General features: G+C 57.9%; 5 protein-coding genes and 1 pseudogene across 12 annotated transcripts; 3 read left to right on the top strand and 3 right to left on the bottom strand.

Moving 5' to 3' along the window:
• The first annotated feature begins 3,790 nt into the window (after positions 1–3,790).
• On the top strand, positions 3,791–5,561 carry Junb (JunB proto-oncogene, AP-1 transcription factor subunit). Its single transcript, XM_003468361.5, has one exon. The coding sequence runs from the start codon at positions 4,072–4,074 to the stop codon at positions 5,113–5,115; it is 1,044 nt and encodes a 347-aa protein (XP_003468409.2). The 5' UTR covers positions 3,791–4,071; the 3' UTR covers positions 5,116–5,561.
• Positions 5,562–6,450: 889 nt separating this feature from the next.
• On the top strand, positions 6,451–19,647 carry Rnaseh2a (ribonuclease H2 subunit A). 2 transcript variants are annotated; one of them, XM_063228435.1, is made up of 10 exons: positions 6,451–6,736; positions 7,442–7,569; positions 14,645–15,031; positions 15,194–15,265; positions 15,397–15,523; positions 15,621–15,708; positions 17,677–17,814; positions 17,891–17,978; positions 19,235–19,358; positions 19,452–19,647. In XM_063228435.1, the coding sequence occupies exons 3-10, from the start codon at positions 14,905–14,907 to the stop codon at positions 19,582–19,584; spliced, it is 897 nt and encodes a 298-aa protein (XP_063084505.1). In that variant the 5' UTR covers positions 6,451–6,736; positions 7,442–7,569; positions 14,645–14,904; the 3' UTR covers positions 19,585–19,647. The 2 variants fall into 2 exon arrangements, with proteins under 2 accessions (XP_063084505.1, XP_003468407.1); XM_003468359.5 differs by lacking the exons at positions 6,451–6,736; positions 7,442–7,569 and adding an exon at positions 11,392–11,582.
• Positions 7,859–11,328, bottom strand: Prdx2 (peroxiredoxin 2). The gene is made up of 6 exons (XM_003468360.5): positions 11,195–11,328; positions 10,647–10,751; positions 10,409–10,562; positions 9,825–9,947; positions 9,613–9,743; positions 7,859–8,180 (listed from the first exon to the last, which is right to left on the bottom strand). Exons 2-6 carry the CDS (start codon positions 10,747–10,749, stop codon positions 8,095–8,097), a joined length of 597 nt encoding a protein of 198 aa, XP_003468408.1. The 5' UTR covers positions 10,750–10,751; positions 11,195–11,328; the 3' UTR covers positions 7,859–8,094.
• Thsd8 (thrombospondin type 1 domain containing 8) lies at positions 11,435–14,638 on the top strand. The gene is given in 3 exon segments (XM_063228444.1): positions 11,435–11,582; positions 13,353–13,392; positions 13,394–14,638. Coding segments are annotated over 3 exon segments (345 nt in total). The 3' UTR covers positions 13,551–14,638.
• LOC111756332 (5S ribosomal RNA) lies at positions 15,923–16,039 on the bottom strand (annotated as a pseudogene).
• Positions 19,648–20,790: 1,143 nt separating the features above from the next.
• Positions 20,791–24,553, bottom strand: Rtbdn (retbindin). 7 transcript variants are annotated; one of them, XM_063228437.1, is made up of 6 exons: positions 24,432–24,553; positions 23,755–23,998; positions 22,932–23,091; positions 22,733–22,843; positions 21,531–21,627; positions 20,791–21,063 (listed from the first exon to the last, which is right to left on the bottom strand). In XM_063228437.1, exons 2-6 carry the CDS (start codon positions 23,921–23,923, stop codon positions 20,860–20,862), a joined length of 741 nt encoding a protein of 246 aa, XP_063084507.1. In that variant the 5' UTR covers positions 23,924–23,998; positions 24,432–24,553; the 3' UTR covers positions 20,791–20,859. The 7 variants fall into 7 exon arrangements, with proteins under 7 accessions (XP_063084507.1, XP_063084506.1, XP_063084511.1 ...); XM_063228436.1 differs by having other exon boundaries at positions 23,755–23,960; positions 24,432–24,551; XM_063228441.1 differs by lacking the exon at positions 24,432–24,553 and adding an exon at positions 24,259–24,398 and having other exon boundaries at positions 23,755–23,960.
• Positions 24,554–24,576: the final 23 nt, after the last annotated feature.

Raw genomic sequence — 24,576 nt, forward strand, 5'->3', positions numbered from 1 at the left:
CCTCTGGGATCAGTCCTTAGCTCCTTCCGGCCCAGCCTCCTTCCACACCCAGGGGCAGGGACTCGGGCAGCTGGGTGCTTTGACTTGTGGGTTCTTGCCTTGGCCTGCCCACTGGCTGACTCATGGGCAGCCCCCGACCCAGTTTCTTGGTGAGAGCCCTGCAGCCAGCTGGTCAGCAGGGCCAGAGGAGGAGGCTTGGTGGACTATTTATAAGAAGGAGAAGTCCCTTGTGCCAAGGCCAAAAGCCCCGGAGACTGGGGTGGGGGTGGGTGAACTTCCTCCTTGTCCTGTCCCCTGGGGCTGAGGACAGGGGCATTCGGAGAGAGGGCTTAGGCACAGGTGCTGGTTGGGAGCCCAGCAGTGGGCAATACCTTGAAGCTGGTGTGGGTGTCCAGGCCATATGGGGGTGGGGCCACCACAGTCTCCACCCCAGGCAGGCCTGGCGCCAGCGGGGCGGCATGAGGGGGTGGCACCCAGGCCACAAGGGTGAGACTGGCAGGGGCCTGGAACCTGCTGTACCAGCTCGCCCAGGCCCCCGCCCTCCAGGGCTTCCTTCCCCATCCCCTGCTCAGACACCCATGGTGTGGTGCAGACTCCATGGGGCCAGGACCCCACTCCAAAATACTAGTCATGGCCCCTCCAGTGCCAGCACTTTCAGCTCCCAGGTAATCAGATGGCTTGGTACTGCTTAAGGCCTATCTTACTGCACAGAATGCAGGAAGCCCTGGATTCAATCCTCCAGACCTGAAAAAATAAACACTTTCAATTAAAATAACTAAATACCTGTCTAGTTGTGATTATGCCTGATGAAAGCTTCAGAGGCAGGCAGCTTGGGGTGTATGTACGAGATTTGGGTTACGCATGGACAGAAGGCAAGTTCTTTACTTTCCTGCTCATTTTCTTGGTGGTGATAGAAAGGGCACACATTTGGCTGAACGGCTGGAAGCAGCCAATGACTTATTATGCAACCCACTTAGCATGGTGTCTGGCCCCTGCTAAGAGCCATGTAAGTGTTAGCTATTAAAATAATAATTACTATTTCTCAGTGTGTCTGCATGTCCGAATGTCTCTGAGTCTCCCCATCTGTCTGCACAAGAACCCTGTCTCCTCCAGTCCCCTGGGCCATCTCTCCCTGCCCTGACCCCTGCCCCCTCCACCCACTTGTCCTCCTCAGGCTTCGGTCATGCCTCTGTGCCCCTGGGATGGCCTGGCCTGGCTCCAGGGCTCCCCCCAGCACAGCCAGCCTGGGCTCTGGCTGGGGTTGACTCACTGTGGTCTCCTGGCCCATGGGACCTGCAAGTTGGCTTCCCAAGGTGCTGCCCTGCCCAGCCCCCCAGCGCTGCCTGCCCTGCCCCCGCAGGCCAGGCCAGATGTCAGCTGCAGCTATTAGCATGGGCAGGAGACACAGGCCTGGCAGAGTGCCCGCCAGACTCAGCGGCCTCTGGAATCTCCCTGAGCCTGAGGCGGGGGGAAGGGAGCCACTCCAGCAAGGGGCCAGAGGAAGGGCCCTCAGGGGTCCTGCAGACTGGGATGCCCCCAGCTGTCGCTGGGACCTTCCAAGCCCCTTGCTCTGCTGGACTTCCCCTGCCCCCCACTACTCACGGCTGATTCTCTTAGCCTCTTTCGTTTTCTCTGTTCCACACTTGCCAAGCCTGAGGCTGCCTTAGAAGGGCCAGGGAGCCCTTGACCCTCAGCTTCCCTCTGCCCTAAAGAGCTTTTGACATCTTCTCCCAGTTGGGAGGCCCGGAGACTGAGAAATCAGGGAGCGCCTGGACCTCTCGCTTCTTGTCCTCGGGGCTGCAAGCTCGCTGCATGGAAGTCCCCTCGAGTCTAACTGGAAGCCTCCCTGTTTAAACCTCTGCCTGCCCCCCCCACGCCTCGAAGTTTCGGGTGCTTTTTGGGGGGCAGGAGCCACACTGGGCTAAAATGGGAGTGGACCCCCGACTACAGGGGCGTGGAGAGAAGGGAAGGGCACCCTGCCCAGGGCTGGGCATCAGAGGTGCCAGCCCGCCCAGGCGCCGCGGAGGCCTCCGGGCATTAGCCCGCCCCCTCCGCACCCCGTCGGGCCAGGGGCGAAGTCCGACCCAGGCCCGCGGGCAGGCGGGGACCTGCCGGGCCGGGTCGGGCCGGGTCGGGCCTGGCAGGACTCAGCCCCAGAGCGGCAGGGCGGGACAGGGCGGGCCGCCGTGGGGGCTCTGGGGGTGGCGGCCGGGGCTGGTCGGGACTAGCCGTCCGGGGGCCCAGGCGCGCCCTAGGATCTGGCAGCTAACCGGGGCTCCAGGTTCTGCCTCAGGCCCAGGGACAGTGCAGGTCCCACCCTTTCCTATGCCCTAATATGGGTGTCGGGGAGAAACTCCGGGGGTCGCTCCGCCCCTTAGTCCTGCCCGCGGACGGCGAACCGTTGCCATGGCTACCAGGCCTCCGCTCCGCAACTGCAACCCCCTCCCGCAGGCCGATGGAACCTCCCGCGCTGCCTTGCCTTCTCAGGCGCCGGCGAGAGCCGCGGGAAAAACCATTCCGAGGCCGGGGGAGCAACGGTGACCTGAGCCGTCGGCCGCTGGGCGGCATCTGCGCCCAGAGGCCTCAGCGGGGGTCGCACGCCCGGGTTCCTCTTCCCAGATGCGGAGAGCAGCTGGGCTCAGGGCGGGGCGCGCGGTCCCATAGGATCCGAGTGACGGAGATAGGGCGGGCTCCTTTCCCCCGGGGCTGTTGCCACACTTCCTGCCTCGGCGCTCTTTCCCCAGCCCGTTTCTAAGGAAGGCATAGGGATGGGCAGCCGCACCCCGGCTGTCCGGCTGGGTCCCGACTCCTGGGGCTGACTAGGTCTCGGGGTGGCCAAGGGAGGGATTTGGAATCAGGAACAGAGAGGACAGGTGCCTAAAGAACACACACGAGGGGCCATGGCCGTCGTGATGGACACTGCAGTACCTGTTGCCAGGGACCCCAAGCCCCACCTCTGGCAGGTCCTGATTGGGTACCCTCCCGTCGCCGCGCGTGTAGCTCCAAGTGTCCCAGACCCTTCTATCTCTTTTGCATTAGGGTTTCACAGATGGGCGCCTCTGTTAGACAAGTCCCCATCTTTCGCCCCGTGTGTGTTACCTGACTCAGGGTACCCCTGCTCACTCTCTGCATACCTAGCTTTCCCCCATTCCTTCTCCTTTCTACGTACGGGGGTACCCACCAACTCGCGCGCACTGCTGAACCCCGACTCATTGTATACTGGGTGCTGCAGCTCAGCCCCAGACCCTTTGGATCGCTCCCCTCCTCCCCTCTGTGAAAATTCCAGCCCCTCAAACCCCTCTGTGCCTGAGACCGCTGGTTCACTCCTGGGTCTGGTGTCTTGTCTCCTGACCCTTCCCGATTTAGCCTGTTTAACCCTCCCTGCTCTGCCTCCGCCGGTCTCCTAATGTATTGTCAATCCTCCGACCTCCTCCAGCCAGCCCCGGTCCATGAGACCTTCCGGGTACACCCGGGACCCCCTCCCACTTGCTTTGCACTAGGCCTCTATGTACGTCCCAACTGCACCCTCCCCAATAGTCCTCCCCCATGTGCCTCTGACAGTCAACATCCCCCTTCCTCCGCACAACAGGGTCCCTCCCCCTGCAGCCGTGCGGAGCCACCCAGCCCGTGGCCGCTGTTTACAAGGACACGCGCTTCCTGACAGTGACGCGAGCCGCCTCCTCCCCTTCCCCACGCTTCAGGAGGGGGCGCGGGGGCCCGGCTCCAGGGACAGCCAATCGGAGCTCACTTCCGCGGCTGACTAGTGCAGTATAAAGGCGCGTGGCTTCAGCTGAGCGGCTGGGACCTTGAGGGCGGCCAGGCTAGCAACGCAGCCAGTGGGGATCGGGGAGCAAGGGGGAAGCGACACTGAGCAAACGAGAGCGCTACAGAGGGCGAGAGAGCTCCGGAAGCCGGACTGAGCTTTGCGCACCGCTGCCCCGGCCGCTACAAGCCCCTGAGAGCGAGCGATCGCACGACTGCTCCGGCCACCGCCTCGGACAGTGCGCCACTTGTGCGGCGAGGCCCGGGGCGGCCCGCGGGGACCCTGCCCAGATTGCCTGGGCCGCCCGGATGTGCACTAAAATGGAACAGCCCTTCTACCACGACGACTCCTACGCGACGACGGGATACGGGCGGGCCCCTGGCAGCCTCTCTCTGCACGACTACAAACTCCTGAAGCCCAGCCTGGCACTCAACCTAGCAGAACCCTACCGGGGACTCAAGGCGCCTGGAGCGCGCGGCCCGGGCCCCGAAGGCAGTGGGGCCGGCAGCTATTTCTCCAGTCAGAGCTCCGACACAGGGGCGTCTCTGAAGCTTGCTTCCTCTGAGCTGGAGCGCCTGATCGTCCCCAACAGCAACGGCGTGATCACGACGACGCCCACGCCACCGGGACAGTACTTCTACCCCCGCGGGGGCGGCAGCAGCGGAGGTGCAGGGGGTGCAGGGGGCGGTGTCACCGAGGAGCAGGAGGGCTTCGCCGACGGCTTCGTCAAAGCTCTGGATGATCTGCACAAGATGAACCACGTGACGCCCCCCAACGTGTCCCTGGGCCCTGGTGGAGGGGCCTCGGCCGGGCCTGGGGGCGTCTACGCCGGCCCCGAGCCGCCTCCGGTCTATACCAACCTCAGCAGCTACTCCCCGGCCTCCGCGCCCTCTGGGGGCACCGGAGCGGCCGTCGGGACCGGGAGCTCATACCCGACGGCCACCATCAGCTACCTCCCCCACGCGCCACCCTTCCCTGGCGGCCACCCCGCGCAGCTGGGGCTGAGTCGGGGCGCCTCGGCCTTCAAAGAAGAACCCCAGACCGTGCCCGAGGCGCGCAGCCGCGACGCCACGCCGCCGGTGTCCCCCATCAACATGGAAGACCAGGAGCGCATTAAAGTGGAGCGCAAGCGGCTGCGGAACCGACTGGCGGCCACCAAGTGCCGGAAGCGGAAACTGGAGCGCATCGCGCGCCTGGAGGACAAGGTGAAGACGCTGAAGGCTGAGAACGCGGGGCTGTCCACCACCGCGGGCATGCTCCGGGAGCAAGTGGCTCAGCTCAAACAGAAGGTCATGACCCACGTGAGCAACGGCTGCCAGCTGCTTTTGGGAGTCAAGGGCCATGCCTTCTGAGCGCCTACTACGGAGACCCCGGCCCGGACTGCTGGACGCGCCCCTCCGTGAGCAAGGCGGGGGGCACCGCCAGTTGGGGGGCGCCAGCCACACTGGACTCGGCCTGCGCCCAGCCCTCACCTCGACGTTTACAGATCCCCTCCATGCTTTTTTTTTTTTTTTTTTTCTTTTGGAAACGGACTCGATTCATATTGAATATAATATATTTGTGTATTTAACAGGAAGGGGAGAAGGGGGCGATCGCGGCGGAGCTGGCCCCGCCGCCCGGTACTCGTGCCCGCGGGGACACTGGGGAGGGGACCCCGCCCCCTGCCCCCCTCCTCTGCACCGTACTGTGGGCAGAAACACGCACTTGATATCTAAAGAGTTTATTTTAAGATGTGTTTGTGTGTGTGCGCGTATGTTTTTATTGAATCTATTTAAGTAAAAACTGATTCTTTATTAAATTCTGTTGTCTTCTTTTTTTTCCCAAGCCGGGCGGGTGGAGGGAGGCGAGTGCGAGCTGCCCCTGCCAAATCGCTGTTTGCGTCTTGCGCCTGTGGACCTGTGGCCCTCGTCAGCTCTGCCAGGGCCTCTGTGGATCCCAGCTCGGGGCTCCTGGGATCGGTTGATCCACCAGTTAGAAAGGTCGAACACAGGACCCAGTCCCGCAGCTCAGCGCCGGCTGCAGGGAGGAGGCAGTCAGCCGCCCCCGCCAGACGCCCAGTGCGCAGGCGCGACGCCCTCCCCGCCCGCACCGGGGCTTTCCCCGCTGACGCAGCGGAAGCGAAGCCCATATATGGTCAGATTCTGCGCAGTGACGCGCCGGCGGTCTCGGGGCAGATTCCGGGAATCCCCTCCCCCCGCTCTGCCGGGCAGTGTGGCGACGCCGGGAAGGGGGCCGGGATTTTCCCGGGCAGGCGGCTTCCCGGGCCCGGAAAGCCCCAGGCCTAGGTCCAGAGCGCCCGCGGTGGGCGGGCTGGGCACTCCTGGGTCCCGGGAGCCGCCCCTGAGCCTCCCTGCAAAGCCGGCGCCCGGGCTGGCCGCGCCCACGCCCCGCCGTCTGATCTCCTGGGGGGGGTTGCAGCTGCCCCGCTCGGCCGCCGCCCCCCCCCCGCCCGCCAGGAAGGGCGGCGCCGCCTGCCAGCTTCCCGTCCCGGTGCCAGTCCCGGAGCGGGGCGGCTGCCAGGTCTGGTCCTGCCAGGGTGGTGCTGCTGGGGCCGCTGGATTTCACCACCGCCCTCACAGCTGGGCCGCGGGATGGGGTGGGGGCCTCGGACTGACCTGGGCAGCCTGGAAACTGAAGGTCTCCGTAGCAAAGGACGCTCTCCCAAGCCACCGTGAAGGGTGGGGGTAGACATCAGTTTGGGTACAAAATAGTGAGTCAGGGGGTCACTCGAATGCTGGACAGCATAATGAGACAAAGTGAACCAAGACACGACTTGGACCGTGGCAGACAGTCAGCAACTGTGATTTCCATTTCATGATAAGGTCTAGGTCAAGAAAAGCAGGCCAAGGTGACCGACGTACAGGGAGGGAGCGCTCCACAGAAGGTGTGGAAAGTGGGTTGGCCGAAGATTGGAACTGTGGTCCGGAGAAGTGTCTCCCCAGGGAGCCGCACAAGCAAAGTCCTGTGGCCCAGGTGAGCCTGTGAAAAGACAGCCAGAGACAGTCGTGCCTGCAGTGGGATGTGCTGGCAGCAGGCGATGAGAACGAGGGAGGCCTCGGCGGCTGGAGTGCCGCTCAGGCTCGCAGAGCACAGCAAATTCCAGCGGAGATGACTGACCCGTAGGGAGGGTTTTCGGGGGAGCGGTATCCTTGGGGGGTCCATTCATCACCACAGAGCCTGGCAGCCCTGTTCAGGGGAAAGAAGTCAGGGCTGGGTGAAAGTTACTTGCTGAACACCAACCCTACACCCCTGAGGCCGCAGCCTGGCTCCTGTCACCTGCCTCGTGGCCGTCCCTCCCCTCCCGATGCTGGGCAGATGGGCCATCTCCTAAGAACCCAGCATGAGACTCAGGCTCCAGATGGTTTTTCCCAGCCTCCTGCCTGGACAGAACTGAGCTCCTTCAAGCCCGGGGGATCATGCTAAGAACTTTTTTGTGTACTGGGGATTGAACCCATGGACTTAGCACCGAGCTACATTCGCAGCCTTTTTACTCATTTTTTCGAGACAGGGTCTGCTTTGTAGCCTAGGCTGGCCTTGAGCTCAGGGTGATCCTGCCTTAGCCTGCCAAGTGCTAAGTGGACAGGCATGCACCACCACACTCAGCTTTAATTATTATTTCGAAAAATGTTCTTGTTAAACTGCTCATGCTGGGATTGAATTGTGATCCTTCTGCCTCAGCCTCACAGGATGCTGGAACTACAGGTGTGCCTCCACCGGCGCGGGCCCCAGCTGCACATGCTGTAATTTGCATGGACACCCAGGGAAGATCACAGCTACTTAGTGGCATTTATGCAAGATGCCTCATGGTAAGAGATGAGGGCACTGACCTGTATGGCCAGTTTCCAGGATGTGGCACGGCCCGGTACAGTACTTGTCTGGGGGTGGGGCACTGGGCCCTGCCCTTCTTAGAAGCCTCCTTCAAGCCAAGGGGAAAAGAGAAAATGCACCTAGTAGGCAACGCGTGAGGTGAGGCTGCCACCTTGTGGTAAAAGTGGGTAATTATGAGATCCGTTTCCTAGCTGGGTCTTGGGCGAAGGGGTGGGGACCTGGGAAGAGGGGGACAAGGAGAACGCCAGACACAACACACAGACGGACTCGTTTCAGATACTTTATTGGTCACCTACAGACCTATACCAGTGCGCTCCATGGAGGGGTCGCTTGTCGCCAGTTCCCAGTGAGGGATGAGAAAGCCTCAGCTAAGCCCTCCAGCCTCGACAGCCTTGGAGTTTGGACAGCAGAGCCACCCTTTCTGTACCAGCACAGATGGCCAGGTGGAGGCAGAGGCTGGATCCGAGAGCACAGACTCATTCCCCAGCTTCCCACCGACCAGCCTAGTGGTGTTTGGAGAAGTACTCCTTGCTGTCGTCCACAGTGGGCTTGATGGTATCACTGCCGGGCTTCCAGCCAGCAGGGCAGACTGGAAAGACAGGGTTGTGTGTGTGTGTGTGCGTGTCACAATCAGACTCCAGACACAAGCAAAGCCAGAGACTGCATTACAGGGGAAAAAAAGCTGGAGCAGGCATGGTGGGCATGCCCATCACTCCAGGTAGGAGGATCACAGGCTTGAGACTAACCTGGACAGCTCAGCCACTAAGTGAGACCCTGTCTCAAAATTAAAAAGTGCTACAAAGGCCCTGGGTTCAATTCACAGTACCACACACAGGAGTCTGGTGACCCGCCATCTCAGCACTCAAGGAAGCTGAGGCAGAAGATCTCTCTGAGTACAAGGCCAGCCAGGGACACCCAGGAAGACTCTGCTTTCAAAACAAAGCCGGGCATGGTGGTGCACCATGTAATCCCAGCAGTTGCTTCGAGTTCAAGGCCAGCCTGGGCTACAAAGTGACTTCAAGGCCAGCCTGAACTGCATAATGAAACTCTGTCTCAAAAAGACATACAAAATCTGGAAGCAGCAGCCAAAACCCAAACTGCAAGCCCAGCCACAGCATTTTCTGGATGGTTTTGTTTTTTGGGTTTTTTTTGGACCAGGAACTAAACTTATGACCTTTTACTTGCCAGGCAGGTACTTACACCACTGAACTAAATCCCCAGCCCATTTTTCTGGTTGTTTTGAGATGGGATCTCATTATGTATTCCAGGCTGGCCTGGAAATTGGGGTGATCCTCCTGCCTCAGGCTCCCAGGTGTTAAGATTATAGGCAAGTACCAGGATTATAGGCTTGTGCTACCATAACCCTCAACATTTTCTGATCAACATTTTCTTGGTCTATTCTTCAATTTCTTTTGCTCTCTAGTGCCATTCCTCTTCCACATTGGGGATTGAACCTTCACACTGAGCTCTTTTAAAATTTGAGACAAGTCTCATTAACTAGCTAAATTCCCCAGGTCTCCATTCAAGTTTCAGTCCTCCTGCCTCAGCCTCCCAGAGTGCTGGGATGACAGCTGCCACCACACTTAGCATTTGCTCCCTTCATTAGAGCACTGGCTCTAATGGACTGTTGAATGCCTTTAGTCAAGTGACAAGATACTGGGAGCAGATTGGGGATGTAGTTCAGTGCTGAGCACTTTCCTACATTGGGAAAGGAGGAGGGGGAAGGGGGGGGTAGCCCTAGGTTTCATCCCCAGCACCACAATTTTAAAAAATGGAAAACAAAGTCTGATTCAACGCCTACTATTCAAGCATGACTTGGGATATATCCCAACCCTCACCTCCCTAGTTACCAGGTATCGACCCCAAGGTCTTCCCATTGGGTTATATTCCAAAGGCCCTTTATTTTTTGAGACAAGAGTCTCAGTAATTTGCTAAATTGCCTTATATTCAGGTACTGCCTGGAGCTAAGGCCTGAGATGAACAGGGCCCTACCTCCATGCTGCCTGGTGCAGTCTACTTACCTTCCCCGTGCTCATCTGTGTACTGGAAGGCCTGGACCAGCCGGAGGGCCTCCTCCACGGAGCGCCCCACCGGCAGGTCATTCACAGTGATCTGGCGCAGGACTCCCTTGCCATCGATGATGAAGAGGCCCCTGGAGATGGGGGGTTTCCAAGTGAGGAGCTGGGAGCTTCCACTCCAGTCCTGTCACCCTGGGGCAGGGTCCCCAGCATACCTGTAGGCAATGCCCTCATCCCTTTTCAGCACTCCGTACTTATCAGACAAGGTTCGGGTCACATCAGCAAGCAGGGGGATGTTCAGGGGGCCCAAGCCGCCCTCCTTGCGGGGGGTGTTGATCCTGGGGGTAACAGAGACAGGGTTGGGGCCTCAGGGTGCCTGTCGCAAGCAAGGAGGGATGTGATAAGAGCTGAAGTAGGGGTGCTGGAGGCAAGAGATAAAGGAGTTAAAGCAGGAGCCCCACCCACCACGCCCTGGGGGCTGTGCAGGGCCCAATCCCATATCCTGGCCACCAGAAGCGAACCAGGGGCTAGGGTTCCACCTCTGGGCAAGTGGCTGTTCCTGTGCCATGCAGCAGAGCCTGTCCCTGGCCTCCTGCCTGGGCCCAGCCCTTCCTCTGCTGACCTGCAGTTTCCACCTTTGTAAATAGGTGCCTCCACCACCTCCCATAACTAAGGGAGACAAAGCATCTGCAGCTATCTGAAGAATGAAGGTTGTGTCAGTGGTGTCGTTCTTTGCATTCTTTCAAGGTAGGGGGAGGAAGCCACAGAACTAGGCCCTGCAATGTGACCCCGCCCGTACCACGCCAGGTGGGTGAACTGCGAGTCTACGGAGACCCCCAACACCTCGCAGCCCAGCTTTCGGAAGTCCTCAGCATGCTCGCTGAACGCAATGATCTCTGTGGGGCACACGAAGGTGAAGTCCAGGGGGTAGAAGAAGAGGACCACGTACTTCCCTAAGCACGGCAGGAAAGATAGGTGTCAGCCCAGCCCCTCCGCAGCAAAGCGTCCCGATTTGCAGCCCTCCGCTGTCCCCTCACCTCTGAAGTCCGACAGTTTGACCTCCTTGAAGGCGCCGTCCACCACAGCGGTGGCCGTGAAGTCTGGGGCCGGCTTCCCGATGTGCGCGCTGCCGGATGCCATGACTAGAGGCCGAGAGACCCCGCGCTCAGTGCCTGGGGACCCTTTGTCCTAGCTCCCCAAGGTCACGCGGGAGCCCCCCCCCCTCAGGGGCTGAGTCCGAGGGGCGGAGCAGTCATGTCCCAGCCCCACCCCGCCCCTCTTCCCCGCCTGTGTCTGCAAGGCCCTGCTGGAACCTACCCCCCGACCCAGGGCGCGGGGACCCCATCAGAGGCCTGCCTGGGGTCCCCAGCCGAACCAGACAGCGAAGGCCCAAGAGCAGGGCGCGAGGCTCGGCGATCGCGCCTCGACTGCAAACAAGACTGGCCTCGGTTTCCCCGCAAGGACAAAGGCGGGCACCATGGCGGATGCAGAGAACAAAGGAGGCCGGGATGAGGTCCAGATAGGCCAGAACCGCCCGGGGCAGGCGCAGGCATCCCCAACTCCGGTGCGCTCGGCCTAGCTGTACCTGCGTGGGTGACAGCGGGGCCGCGAAGGAGCAGAAGCAGGGACTCAAAGTCGCAGCTCCCAGGACGCCCCGGGCAGCGGAGCCTTTTATGCGCGGCCCGCACCCTGCCCACGAGGGGCGGGTCCTGCTGGTGGGCGTGGCCCTGGAGGGCGGGTCCACTGCGTCTAGCGGGGGAGACTCGCGTCGGGCCGGGACCACGAACCTGCGCAGGGGGGCGCCCCGGGGCGGCTAGGGTCCTGCATGGCCGCGAGCCCAGCGGCACTCTTGCCCCCCTTTCTCACGCTCGTGGTGCCAGACACCCGGGCCCAGGTCTACCCCGACTACCATTACTTCGGCCAGCAGGGAGACCTCGACCCCTGGGAGTTGCTGCGACTGCAGCATCAGAAGGGTAAAGGCCGGCGGCGGGGAGCGAGGCGGACTGCCCGAGGAGCAGACGCTGCCACAGGCTAGTGGGCGAGTCCCACCTGGAGGAGGCGGGAAGCCAGGGAGCCAGAGGGGTTTGGACTGAGGGACAGAGCGACAAGCAAAGGCCGCGGTGCAGATGCCAGGAGTAGCCCAGACACGCTACAGCTAGGGCCTAGGCCAAGACAGGAATGGAAGGAGGTGTGGCAGAGGCCGAGGAGGTGGAAAGGGAGGTGGCAGGCCCTAGGACCAGGCCTGTTTCATGGGAACAGAGAAGAAACCTTCCAGGCGGCTTAATAGTGGCCGGGGGCGTGGCTCCATTTCCAGCACTGTGCAAAAACCAAAAAACTAACAATGAAAACAGTTCTAGCTGCTTTCAACATGATCATAGTAATTGCTTTGGTTCTACGTGTTAGCACAGCGCCAGGGATTTTAAGTGGCGTCAATTATGTCAATTATGCCATTTAATTTACCACCTGTCAGCCCTGCTGGTCAGGTGGCTCAGTGCCCGCTGGATAAGACCTGGATTAATACCCTAGTGATGGTTGTCATCTTTGTTGCCTTTTTTTTTTTTCTTTTTGAGACAGGGTCTCCCTATGCAGTTCAGGCTGGCCTTGAGCTCACTTTGTGCCTTGCTAAATTAGCCAGGCTGGTCTCAAAGTTGAACCGGTTCTCCTGCCTTGGTCTGTCATCCCTCAGTGGTGGGATGACAGGCTTGGGCTACCATGCCTGCTTTTTTTTTTTTTTTTTTTAATCGGTACCGGGGATCGAACTCACGACCGCCTGCTTGCAAGGCAGGTGCTTATGCCGCTGAGCTAAATCCCCAGCCTTTTTTTTATTTTTTATTTTTTTCTTTTTTGAGACAGGTTCTTGCTGTTCAGCTCAGGCTAGCCTTGAGTTTGTTATGTAGACTAGGTTGGCCTTTAATTCATTGCTATTCTCCTGCCTCTGCCTCTTGAGCACTGGAATAATGCCAACATGCCCCGTTTGAGTCTCTTTTTTTTGTCTTTAGAGACAGGGTCTCACAATGCAGTTCAAGATGGCTTTGGGCTCACTTTGTGGCCCAGGCTGGTCTCAAACTTGCAAGGATCCTCCTGCCTCAGCCTCCCTAATGCTGGAATTATAGGAGTGTGCCACCACGCCCAGTTTGGTTGTCTTTTTGAATGGCAAGGTCTCAGTTTTCCTTCTTTTCCTTCTTTCCTTCTTCTAATGAGAATACTAAATGTCACAGAATCTAGCAAATATGAGCTGTAATGTTAGAGTTTTTGTTTTTGTTTTCTGGTACTGGGGATTGAGCCCTGGGATACCCAGGGCTTTAGCTCTGAACTATATATCCAGACCCTTTCTGCCTTACCTCCTCCCTCCCTCTCTCTCTTCTTTCCTTCTTTATTTCTTCCTTCCTTCCTTTTTTTCTTTCTTTTGAGACAGGGTCTTGCTAAAGTATTATTATTATTATTGTTGTCATTTTTTTTTTGTCTTTTTGAGACAGGGTCTCACTATGCAGTTCAGGTTAGCCATGGGCTCACTTTGTAGCCCAGGCTGGTCTCGAACTCGAAACAATCCTCCTGCCTCAGCCTCCCCAGTGCTGGGATTACAGGAGTGTGCTACCACGCCTGACTTGTCTTGCTAAATTAGCCAGGCTAGGCTCTGTTTTGGGACCTGCTTTTCTAAGCTCCCAGAGTGCTGGGATGACAGGCATGGAGCAAATGGGGGTAAGGTCCCCCATCTGGGTCTTTATCTTCCCTCTCATCTCTAGTCGAGGAGGACTCTATCCTGGGCTCATGGGGAAAGTAGTGGTCTCTGTGACCTAGGCAAGCAGGGGCATAGCCGCGAGGTGCTGATCAAGGCACCGAGCCTGGTGTTCATGGACCAAGAGAGCCTGGTGCAAAGGAGGCCCTGCCAGCAGAGGGACTGTGTGTCTTGCCGGCCAATGGACTGCAGCTGGCGGCTCTGAGCCTGAGCTGGTGAACCCTGACAAGGAGGAGGTGGGGAGGTTGGGGTCGGTTAGCTTTGGAGACCCCGTGGAGGGTGGGAGCCAGGAAGGGCTGGTTAGCAGGGGCAGGCCTGGAAGGAAGGGGAGCTGGGCCTTGAGCCTGGTGGTGGTGGAGCTCAGAGAGTCAGGGCACAGAAACCCTCCTGATATCCAGGGAGAAACCAAGAAAGATGGTGGGGGCGGGGAGGGGTGGCTAGAGACAGGAAATAGGCCCCTAAAGGAGGGTGGTGAGCACCGGAAACTCCAGGCAGAGGGCAGGCACTCCACTTTCGGCCAGGGAAGGAGGGGGGCAGTGGAATGGCAGAAGGAGCTGGGGGCCAGAACTCAGCTGAGATGGGACATAGGCGGCACTGGGGACCTGAACAAGGAGTGGTGAGAAAGGGTTCTGCATGGTAGATGGAGACCCTGAACAGAAACCTGGGGGATCTGGGATTTCCATTACCAGTAGGAAAGGCTTGGCTAGAGCCCTCTCTTTTTTTCCCCAGTATTGGGGATTGAACCCAAGGTCTTCTCACTGAGCTACATCCCTGGCCTTTTGTTTGTTTGTTTATTGAGACAAGGTCTTGCTATGTAGTCCAGGCAGGTCTTAAACTGTGGCCATCCTCCTGCCTCAGCCTCCCGAGTGCTGGGATTACAGGCGTGGGCTACCACCGCTGCTTTATTTTACTTTGAGACCATGTGTTGTGTGACTCGCTCAGTTGCTCAGGCTAGCCCCGAGCTTGCCATTCTCCAGCCTCCGTCTACCAGTGTGAGAGGCTGGGGTTGAAGGAGAGAGACAGTAGGAAGCAGCAGTTCCGAATGTAGGGAAGATCTGAGTGGAGACCAAGGGAGAGAGTCCTGGAACCCCAAGATAATTGCCCTGAGCTCACTCGGTGGAAGAAAAGAACCCCTGCGGGTAGGGAGTGTACGCCCTTGCTGAGGAGGCAGGGCCATTAGTACTGGGATCTGAGTGAGTGTAAGATGGGTTTCTGGGAGTGTGGTGATAGTTGTTCCTCTGGGTTCGAAAGGACGCTGAGCTGTGCCTCAGTCTCCTTTATTTTCTCTTTCCTTACAAGCCTCTCCAGGGGAAGCTTGCAAGGCCCCGGGGCGGAGTTTTCGAAGCGACCCTGCCTACGCTGTACTGCAAACCATTCCATCTGTGGAAGCCTTGTGAACTACAATTCCCAGAAGGCTACGGGACAGTGTCTGAGGTGCAAGCGTAAAGGCCTAAGGGGACGTCAGGGCGTGTCCTGTGTGCCAATTGGTCAGAATCTGAAAACGCGCGCAGAAACCGGAATCTGCAACCTCCGTGACTGCAGGTGTAGGGAGCGGCAGTATGGACCTCAGCGAGCTGGAAAAGGACAATACCGGGCGCTGTCGCCTGAGCTCGCCCGTGCCCGCCGTGTGTTGCAAAGAGCCCTGTGTCCTGGGCGTGGATGAAGCCGGCCGGGGCCCCGTACTGGGTGGGTTCCCGGGACCGGGGTGGGATGCAAGGATGCGTGCTGAGCAGATCTAGTCTAGGGAAGGGCAGTGATCGTGGGAAGACCACGCACACCAGAGAAGGCCGGGGCGATGGGACGGGCGTTGTACCCTGCTCCCAGAAACCTGACCGCCCTCCTCCCCAGGTCCCATGGTCTATGCCATCTGTTATTGTCCCCAGTCCCGCCTGGCAGATCTGGAGGCCTTGAAAGTGGCAGGTGAGTCCGAGGTGTGCATCTGGGGATAGGTTCCTGAGCTGGCTCGGGGAGCAGGTGGGAAATGCAATGGGAGGGCGAGAATTGAGAGAACGGACTGCCCCTCTTTTGTCCAACCTCCCCCCCACCCCCAGATTCAAAGACCCTGTCGGAGAACGAACGGGACAGGCTGTTTTCGAAAATGCAGGAAGACAGGGACTTTGTGGGCTGGGCCCTGGACGTGCTATCTCCAAACCTCATCTCCACCAGCATGCTTGGGCGGTGAGGGTCCCTGATGGAGTGGCGGGTGGGACCGCCAGCATGGACTGGTTGGGTCCTGGGGCTGGGAGGAGGACCACTGAGCTCTGTTCTGCTGCAGGGTCAAATACAACCTGAACTCCCTCTCCCATGACACAGCCTCCGGGCTGATCCAGCACGCACTGGACCAGGGTGTGAACGTCACCCAGGTGAGCCAACCTTTTGGGGTTTGTTTCAATTACCTTGTGGATAAAGTTGGAGAGTGAGAAAAAAGTGCAGTGGGTGTTAAGAGTGTAGCTCTTGGGGCTGGGGAGTTAGCTCAGCAGCATAAGCACCTGCCATTCGAGCAGGTGGTCGTCAGTTCGATCCCCAGTACCAGTAAAAAAATTGAGTGTAGCTCTTAGGGCCTATTCTTTTTTTTTAAGCCCACAGCACCCGGTATTCCCAGGCAGTCTCCCATCCAAGTACTAACCAGGCCCGACCCTGCTTAGCTTCCAAGATCAGACAAGATCGGGTGTGTTCAGGGTGGTGGCTGTAGACTTAGGGCCTATTCTTAACATGAGCTGGGATTTAGCTCAGCAGAGGCCTGCCTGGCAAGGTTGTGAGTTCGATCCCTGATACCAGGAAAAAAAAAAAAAAAAGGCAGGAAAATAAAATTTACTTCAAGGAAAAACAGTGCAGCAGGCAGGTTAGTATGAGGTGCATTAGGAATGCATTATTTCTGCCCTAATGTATGCCCCACACCTGTCTCCTCCATACTCCTTTGCTAAGGGCCCTAAAGCTCTGGAACAAATCCCAATCCCTCCACCTTCCCACAGCATCTATCCTAGGCCAGGGCCCCCACCCCAGCCTGCCCAGCTCCCTCCCTGGCCCTCACCTCCAGCCCTCCCCTTTCAGTCTGCTTCCTACGCAGCAGACCAGCATCTCTGTGTGAAATGTAAATCTTGACATTTAATTTTATGATCATAGAGGAAATTAAATTGGGAAATTACGTCAAGTAGGGGAGAATGAGATTCAATTACCAGGAAAAAACTTCCATTGGCATGGCATGGGTTTCTGTGGGCCATTTTTGTGGGCCGTTTTTGAGAGAACAGTGGGAATGGAGTGTGTAGGCCATGTGGAGGCGGAGCCCAGTGCAGGGCTGGAGATGCTAGATTGAAACAGACGACGAAGGCCCTACCCTTTGGTCAGCTGTGCCCAGAGAGCGGTGTTTCCTGAGAGCTGACCTGGCTGTGGAGCTGCCACACACCCTTTCTGGCCTCACTTTTGTGCTCGGACCTGGGGCCTGCGCACTGCTACTGAGCGTTCTCTGTTGGCTCTAAGTGCAGGGCCTTTGCACTAACTTTTTTTTTTTTTTTTGTCCTTTTTTTCATTTTTATCGGTACCAGGGATCGAACTTACGACTGCCTGCTTGCAAGGCAGGCGCTTATGCTGCTGAGCTAAATCCCCAGCCCCTCCTTTGCACTAACTTTTCACCTCCTAAAGCATTCTTTCACAGATCTTCACAGGCTTGCCTTCCTGCCCTGCGTCAAAGTTTCATTCAGTAGTCAGCTCTTTGGACCTTCTCTGAACCTTACTCTTCACTGCTTAAAATTATAACCTCTGGGTGTGGTGAGGCACATTTGTAATCCCAGCATTTAGGAAGCTGAGGCAGGAGGATCCCCATGAGTTAAAGCCTAGCCTGAACTACATAGCAAGACCTATGTCACAAAATCAAAACAGTAACATATTATAGCACTTTTTAGCTCTTCGGTGCTCTTTATTGTCCTGGTTTTTAGGGATTTGTTTGTTTGCTTGCTTGTTTGCACAAAGTCTTGCTATAGAGTTCAATCAGGCCTGGAAGTCACTATGTAGTCCAGACTGGCTGTGACTTCATGGTGATCCTTCTGCCTTAGCCTTCCCCAGTGCTGGGATTACAGGTGTATACCATCAAGTCCTGCTTTTTTTTTCTAATATAAAGTATATTTTATCAGGCATTGGGGTATAGCTCAGTGGCGGCTCAGTAATTGCCTAGCATATGTGATGCCCTGGCTTCAATCCTTAGCTCCACAAAAAAAGAAAGAAGGGAAAGTGTTTTTGCCAGTGGGAACAGTTGATGAAAAGCCGATAGGCTGAGTCCTTTGTCTCATTGCTCTCCTGCAGTTTGTGGACTGAATACATTTCTGGCACCATGACAGGTATTCGTGGACACTGTGGGACTGGCAGCGTCATACCAGGAGCGGCTGCAGCAGCGCTTTCCTGACGTTACAGTGACTGTCAAAGCCAAAGCAGACGCCCTCTACCCTGTGGTCAGTGCCGCCAGCATCTGCGCCAAGGTCAGCACCCGCTGGGCATGGGGCAGGCAGGGCTGTGGAGCGGGAGGCAGAGTCCCAGCCCCTGTCCTGCCCACAGGTGGCTCGAGACCAGGCCGTGAAGAGCTGGCAGTTTGTGGAGAAAGAACAGGACCTGGATGCTGACTACGGCTCAGGCTACCCCAATGGTGAGCAGAGGGTGTCCTGCTCCCCAGCTGCCACCCGAGATCCTGGGTGTGCCGAGTGAAGCTGGCCCGGGCAGCAGCCCTGCCATGGACTCCTACCATCTCCTCTCCTCACTTCTTAAGTTTGTTTCATCTTTGAGACGAGGCCTCCCTGTGCAGCCCAGGCTGGCCTCGAACTGGCCCAGCTTCTGCCTGAGGGTGGCACAGTGGAGCGGGTGCCACTCAGGGAGAGGTGCTTTGCAGGGGCTCGAGACTCTGGCATTTGTCCCCAGCACCAAAGAAGATAGCTTGAGGAGGCAGCAGCTGGGTTAGAGGGGTCCTCTGGGTTGGGGCTCAGGGAGGCTGGCAGCTGGGTGGGGTGACAGAGAGAGCCTGTAGGGTTGAGCTCAGGGAAAGCTAAAACTACTTTGGAATCGGGTGTGGTGGCACACACCTCATCTTGATAATCTGGAAGACTGAGGCAGGAGGACTCAAATTCTAGCCCAGCCTGGGCAACTTATTTAATCTCTAAGACCCAATCTCAAAATAAAAAGGACTGGGGAATGCAGCGGAATGTGAAGGTCTTCGGTTCAGTTCTCACTATGCTGAGATCCCCCACCCACCCAAAAGAAAGATAAATTCCCCGAATTGAATGTTTCCCGACCCTTGTCCTTGGGGCCTGGGGTGTCCTAAAGGCAATCTCCCCATGGGCTATATCTTGTGCTTTCCTTTGTCAGTACTGGAGACGGAACATAGGCCCTTCGGCCTGACCAACATCCCCAGACCTTTTTGTTGTGATTTTCTTTTTTTTTTTTTTATCGGTACCAGGGATGGACTCATGACCTTTGCAAGGCAGGTGCTTATGCTGTTGAGCTGAATCTCCAGCCCATCCCCAGATCTTTTTAAAAAATTTGTTCCAAGACAGGATCTTGGGGGTCTGGGGATGTAGCTCAGCACAACAGAACCTGCCTGGCAGCTGCAGTCCTGAGTTCAAACCCCAGTACCAAAATATTAAAAAAAAAAAAAAAAAAAAAAAAAAAAAAAAAAAAAAGGCAGGATCTTGCTCAGCTCCCCAGGCGAGGCTCAGACTCGCAGTCCTGCCTCAGCCTCCCACAGTACAGCTTGGCCAGCTGCCTAGTGGGAGGGCAGGACTTATTAACCTGCCTGTGCAGAGAGCTGAGGCAGGAGGGTGCCAGAAACAGTGAGAGCAGCCTCAGGGACCTGGGAGGGTCCCGCACGCACGGTGAGGAGCACAGCTGTCACCATCTCTTTGCCCCCAGACCCCAAGACGAAGGCCTGGCTGAGAAGGCACGTGGAGCCTGTATTCGGCTTTCCACAGCTCGTGCGGTTCAGCTGGCGTACAGCCCAGGCCATTCTGGAGACCGAGGCGGAAAACGTTACCTGGTGGGTGTCCCCTGGGTGTCCCCTGGGTGCCCTGGGCGGCAGGGAAGAGGCTGAGCCTCAGCCAGAAGTGGTCAGTGCCACCCTCTCCCCCAGGGAGGACTCTGCACTCGAGGAGCAGGAGGGATCCAGGAAGATCACGTCCTATTTCCAAGGCGAAGGCCCGCAGGCCCGCCACCCACACCGGTACTTCCAGGAGCGGGGCCTGGAGCCAGCCACTGCCCTCTAGGAGCTGCCAGCGGCCCTCTGCCCGCCCCTGCCTCCCTCTAGGATTAAAGCTGTCTGGGGACAAGCTGGTAGAGGGCTGTGTTTGGGCAAGGAGCAACTTGGGAGGGTGTTCGCTGGGGGATGCAACCGTTGCCTTCTGGAGCCCAAACTTCAACAGAACGGGCATTGCGAGACTGCCCATTTGCTCTTAGGAGTGGGGGGGGGTGGTTTTGAGACAGGGAGTCGCTGTGTAGTTCAGGGTGACCTTGAACTCAGGAGCATCCTCCTGCCTCAGCCTCTTGGCTGCCGGGATGCGGTGTGTGCCACCACACCCAGTGCAGTTGGTGAGTGTTGACTCCCTGTCCAGTGTTCTTTCCCACTCCGGGTTCCAGTGCCTGATTGTCCTTCGGGGAAGCCAGCCCTCCCCTGCTCTTAGCCCCCCCACTGCTCTCAGGCCCCCATGAACCTTTAGGTACCATCATGGCCTGGATCAGACCAGCCAGGCCAGAGTGTCCCTGGGCATCATGATTGATCTGGTGATGAACTAACAAGCCCAGATTGATGACAGCCAGTCCTGGAAACTGGCCAGCGTGTCTACTAACCAGGCCATGGTACAACCCTGGGACCATGGCATCACTGGCCTGTGTTTGCTACCATGAGGCGCCCTTGTCCAGAGACAAACCTCGAGACCCAGTGTGTGTCCTGGTTTCCTAGGGGAAACCGAAGCTTCCTGGGGTCTCCTTTTGGCCAGGCTGGGCTCTAACGTGTGAACCTCCTATCTCAGCCTCCCAAGGGCTGGGATGATGGGGTGAGCCGCCACACCCTGCTGACCTCAGATTTCTAAGGTCACATAAATCCCCGGTCCAGCCATTGCTAAGGCTTCCCCTGTTTGTGCCTAGTGGGTTTCACAGCTGAATAAAGCCAAGCACTCCTCCCAGGGTGGCGGGTGCTTCCTGTGCTGCCACACTCCCCAAGGGCAGGGAAATCCTTAGCCTTGCTCTGGCATCTGGGCTAAGGGGACACTGCCCCTTCTTTCAGTTTTGGCTTTGGTTTTTAGACAGGGTCTTACTGTGTAGCCCACGGTATCCTCCATCCTCCTGCCTCAGCTGCCCCTTCTTTACAGGGGGAAACAGCTCTCCAAGGGCTGGTAGTTTAGGATTTGCAAGGCTGGGAAGGCAGACCTCACTTTCTGGCAGTTCTTTCCCCAAGGAGCAGCCACATCCAGGGCTCGGGCTGGGACTTTATTCAGAGGGAGAAGAGAGCATGCCCCAATTCCGGTCACTTCCCAAGGTGTCTGCTAGGGGCCGCTGCCACTGCCACTGCCGCTGCCACTTCCTGTGGTGTCCGGGGCAGAAGGCCGAGTTTCCCGGGCATGCCGGCTGGAGCCACAGCGAAGGGACACCGGCGTGGAGAGGTTGAGGCAATGGCGAGAGCCAGGAGCTGCCACCGGCAGGGTGTCACCCAGGGCCCAGCGACAGAGATCTGCCCCATCGGCGAAGATCTGGGGGAGGGAGGGTGGGGTTAGCGCTGTGCAGGGCAGAGTCTAGATGTGGTGGGGCTGCTGCTCCCCACCCTTCACTAGAGGTGGGGAGCAGGGTGGGGTTTTGGGGAGAATGAGTTGGTTTGAGGGCCGCTTCGAGGATTTTTTTATTTTCTGTTGTGAGACAGGGCCTCGATGTGCTGCTGAGGCTGGCCTTGAGGTCAGGGTGAGCCTCCTGCCTCAGCCTCCTGAGTGCTTGGATAACAGCCACCATCCCCAACCTAGAAAGGACCTGGGCCGCTTCAGAGAAGAGATGGGCCCTGGAAAGGGCACTGTGGACCCAGGGGACCATAGGCACGACCCAGTGTGAATGTGAGCCTGGGATGGATAGAGATGGGGATGTTGGCAGGGCCACACCAGACCCCAGGGCCCAGGGACACCAAGGCAAGAAGGATGTCAGTCTTCCCTGCTCGACCCGCCTCACTCACCTGCCCATAGCTGAGGCAGTCGGGCATGTAGCCCCTGTCTTCTGAGGGGGGCAGCCAGGGTGGGCTGCAGGCGCCATCAGCCTTGCAGGTGGTCAGCCTGGCAACAGTGTGGACAGGGCAGGTTCAGGGCTTCCGGGGAGGTCTGCTCCCATTCCTGCTCTCCAGCGCCCACACTCCAGTCCTTCAAGACAGGGTCTCCCTGTGTGATTCTTACAGTCCTTAGACTCACTGTGAAACCTGCACTGCCTCAGCCTTGAGCGCTGGGATGACAGGCAAGTGCCATGGAACCGGTGGCCTCTTTCTTTTATAGAATAAACTTTTACTTATTTTTGAGGTGCTAGTGATTGAGCTGAGGACCTCACACATGCTAAGAAAGTGTTCTTCCCCTGAGCTGTACCCCCATAGATGTGCACCAGACCATAGATGACCTCAGCTCCTACCCCTACCCAGGGCGTGTCACATTGGGTTCCAGTCAGCCCCCCACGTGCCACACCCATCACTTTCCCTTTTCCTTTTTGTACCAGGGATCAAACTCACGACCTGGCATTTGCCAGGCAGGTGCTCTTACCACTGAGCTAAGTCTCCAGCCCTACTTTCTCTTTCAATCTACAGGTTTTGCACTTTAAAGAAACTCCATACACCCCTGGCATGGTGGCCCAGTCCTGTCATGGTTGCACTCTGGGAGGCTGAGGCAGGAGAAACGAAAATTCGAGCCCAGTGTTGATAACTTAGAGACTCTGGATCAAAAGCTTAAAAAATAAAGTACAAAGCGCTAGAGATGTGCTTCAATGGGAAGGCCCTAGGTTCAGTCCTCAGTGCCACAAAAACTAAAGCTAAGAGGCAGGCATGGTGGTGCAGCCCAGGGATCCCAGCACTCAGGAAACTGAGGCAGGGTTGTCTTGAGTTCAAGGCCAGTCTAGTGAATTCAAGGTCATTTTGGAGTACACAGTGAGACCCTGTCTCCAAACAATAAGCAAAACAAAACCATCCAGGCGCACACCTCCCGGACAGGAGGCCACGCTCCCATGGCTATCTTTAAAGCCAGAGCGCGTTCCTTGCCCCGCCCATCTCCAAGTGAATGCTGGACCTTGCTTCTAGACTGGCCTTCCTTCTGGGGCCTCAGGCAGGCCAGGCACTTTCCTGTGCGAGGCAGAGCGAGCCCCAGGCGCCCTCCAACCCCCCGGCCCGCGCTGCCACCGTACCAGGCCTCGCAGAGCTCAACGCAGAGCGGCGGGGCCTGGTGCAGCCCCAGCAGCTGACGGCGGAAGCGGCGATGGAGGGCGCGCTGCAGACGTCGCAGGAAGGATTCGCACCTGGGCGGCAGAGACGGGGGTTGGTCAGCACCCGGGGCGGGGCGGGGCTGCTCCCAGCCGGGGCCGCGCTAGGGGGCGCTGTACTCACCCAGGGCTCCGCGCCCCACAACGCTTCCCGGTGGCTCCAGGGTCCCGCGCGCCAGGCCTGTCCACCTCTGAGGGACAGCAAGGCTCTAGAGATAGGGCTGGCTGTGAGCCAGGGGCTTGAATCATCAGGTACGGTGGGGAGAATGAGGCTGGAGAGTCCCCTGAACAAAGGATGCTACAGCTGCATCAGTCCTCAAAGAGAAAACTGGCCAGGTGTGGTGGCGCACACCTGTCATCCCAGCAGCAAGGAGGCTGAGGCAAAGGATTATCTTGAGTTCGAGGCCAGTCTGGGCCAGTACTTAGATATTGTCTCAAAAACAAAACAAAACAAAATCAAACATGAAAGGCATGAACCCTTCTCAGGCTGCAGGTGTACTTCAAGTAGGAATGATCACACTGCTTGTAATCAGCTTAGGTCCGTCCTGGGCCCAGGAAGGATGTAAATGCCTAATCTTTCATGATACCTCTGGTGGCTCTGTTACTTTCTATTTTTAGTAGCCCAGAGAGACACTGGTATGAAGTAGCAGATGTGGGATTTGGGTTGGAAATCAAGCAGTGTGACAGCCCATCAAGTTTGCTTTTGTTGTTGGATTTACTTATTTATTTATTAAGAGACAGGCTGTGTTTCTCAAACTGGAAATCCTCCTGCCCCAGCCTCCCAAGTTCTGGGATTACAGGTGTAAGCCACCAGGCCCAGCTCATAGTCTGTACTCTTGACACATGGTTCTTGGCCACCTGGAGCCCCTCCGAAGGACATCCTGGCCTTGCTTTGGTGGGGGGGGGGTCCCTGAATGGTGGAGGTGTGGCAGGGTCTGGGAACTCACCTTGCAGGTGTAGCTCCCCGGTGCCTGCTTCAGTTGCCAGCCGGTGGCAGCCCTGAGATCTGGCCTGAGGCGGGTGACTCCCACCACAGGCCCCTAGGAGTATCCATGCCAGGGCTGGTGTCAGGACCCAGGCCAGGCCGCTGGGCCGAGCACTGGTCTTGCAGGCCATGTCTTCCTTCGAGGCGTGGGCAAGGCGGGTCCCCTTCCTGGATTCAGAGCAGCACCCTCGCACCCTTCAGTGGTGCTGAGGATGGCCCCCATGAGCCCTTCCCGGCCTGAGCCTGGGCTGGTCAGGGCTGCTTTTGATTTCGATGCCCCTCCCACCAGACCCACATCCCTCCCACGCCCTCAGGACCCAGTGTTACCCCCAGCTGGAGCCACCTCTCTCCTGTGGTCCTTAGCCTCTCCCTCTGTCCTCAATGCCTGGAGGGCCACCCCAGCTTTTCCAGTCCCCCTCCCGGCCATAATTCTTCCCTCCTCCTCACTGGCCTGGCTCACGGTCACCTTCTCTCAGCTCACAATCGGCTTAGGCGCTGCCACCAGCCCTGTACAAGCTTGGGACCCAGGTTGACTGTGCCAGAGCTGGAATCTAGGGCCCAGAAGCTCGCGGCCGAGGAGGTGTCCTGCATGTGGGACTGAGAGGAGCCCCTTCCCGACTCCCGGGCCCAGCTCCTCACCTGTGAGCTGGGCTGGGGTCTGGTGACTGCTGGGACACTCAGGATGAGTCCTGGGCTCTCAAGCAGCAGAAAGGGGTGTGGATTGGTGTGTGGGTGGGGCTTTCAATGACCCCGCCCCCAAAGCCGCGATTGGGGCTTATGTGTA

This window comes from Cavia porcellus, unplaced genomic scaffold (assembly GCF_034190915.1).
Source record: "Cavia porcellus strain 051 isolate PalLab524CR breed Dunkin Hartley unplaced genomic scaffold, mCavPor4.1 scaffold_17, whole genome shotgun sequence".
Classification (NCBI taxonomy): domain Eukaryota; kingdom Metazoa; phylum Chordata; class Mammalia; order Rodentia; family Caviidae; genus Cavia; species Cavia porcellus.

What these genes read in the sequence shown, in the direction of transcription:
- Junb (XM_003468361.5), top strand. Translation starts at nt 4,072, where the DNA reads ATGTGCACTAAAATGGAACAGCCCTTCTACCACGACGACTCCTACGCG.
- Prdx2 (XM_003468360.5), bottom strand. Translation starts at nt 10,749, where the DNA reads ATGGCATCCGGCAGCGCGCACATCGGGAAGCCGGCCCCAGACTTCACG. An exon ending in CAAACTGTCGGACTTCAGAG is followed by an intron (nt 10,563 to 10,646) that starts GTGAGGGGACAG and finishes TGCCGTGCTTAG; the next exon opens with GGAAGTACGTGGTCCTCTTC. An exon ending in GATGAGGGCATTGCCTACAG is followed by an intron (nt 9,744 to 9,824) that starts GTATGCTGGGGA and finishes CCCCATCTCCAG; the next exon opens with GGGCCTCTTCATCATCGATG.
- Rnaseh2a (XM_063228435.1), top strand. Translation starts at nt 14,905, where the DNA reads ATGGACCTCAGCGAGCTGGAAAAGGACAATACCGGGCGCTGTCGCCTG. An exon ending in GGAGGCCTTGAAAGTGGCAG is followed by an intron (nt 15,266 to 15,396) that starts GTGAGTCCGAGG and finishes CCCCACCCCCAG; the next exon opens with ATTCAAAGACCCTGTCGGAG. An exon ending in CGGCTCAGGCTACCCCAATG is followed by an intron (nt 17,979 to 19,234) that starts GTGAGCAGAGGG and finishes CTTTGCCCCCAG; the next exon opens with ACCCCAAGACGAAGGCCTGG.
- Rtbdn (XM_063228437.1), bottom strand. Translation starts at nt 23,923, where the DNA reads ATGGCCTGCAAGACCAGTGCTCGGCCCAGCGGCCTGGCCTGGGTCCTG. An exon ending in TGTGGGGCGCGGAGCCCTGG is followed by an intron (nt 22,844 to 22,931) that starts GTGAGTACAGCG and finishes TCTGCCGCCCAG; the next exon opens with GTGCGAATCCTTCCTGCGAC. An exon ending in GTTGAGCTCTGCGAGGCCTG is followed by an intron (nt 21,628 to 22,732) that starts GTACGGTGGCAG and finishes CACTGTTGCCAG; the next exon opens with GCTGACCACCTGCAAGGCTG.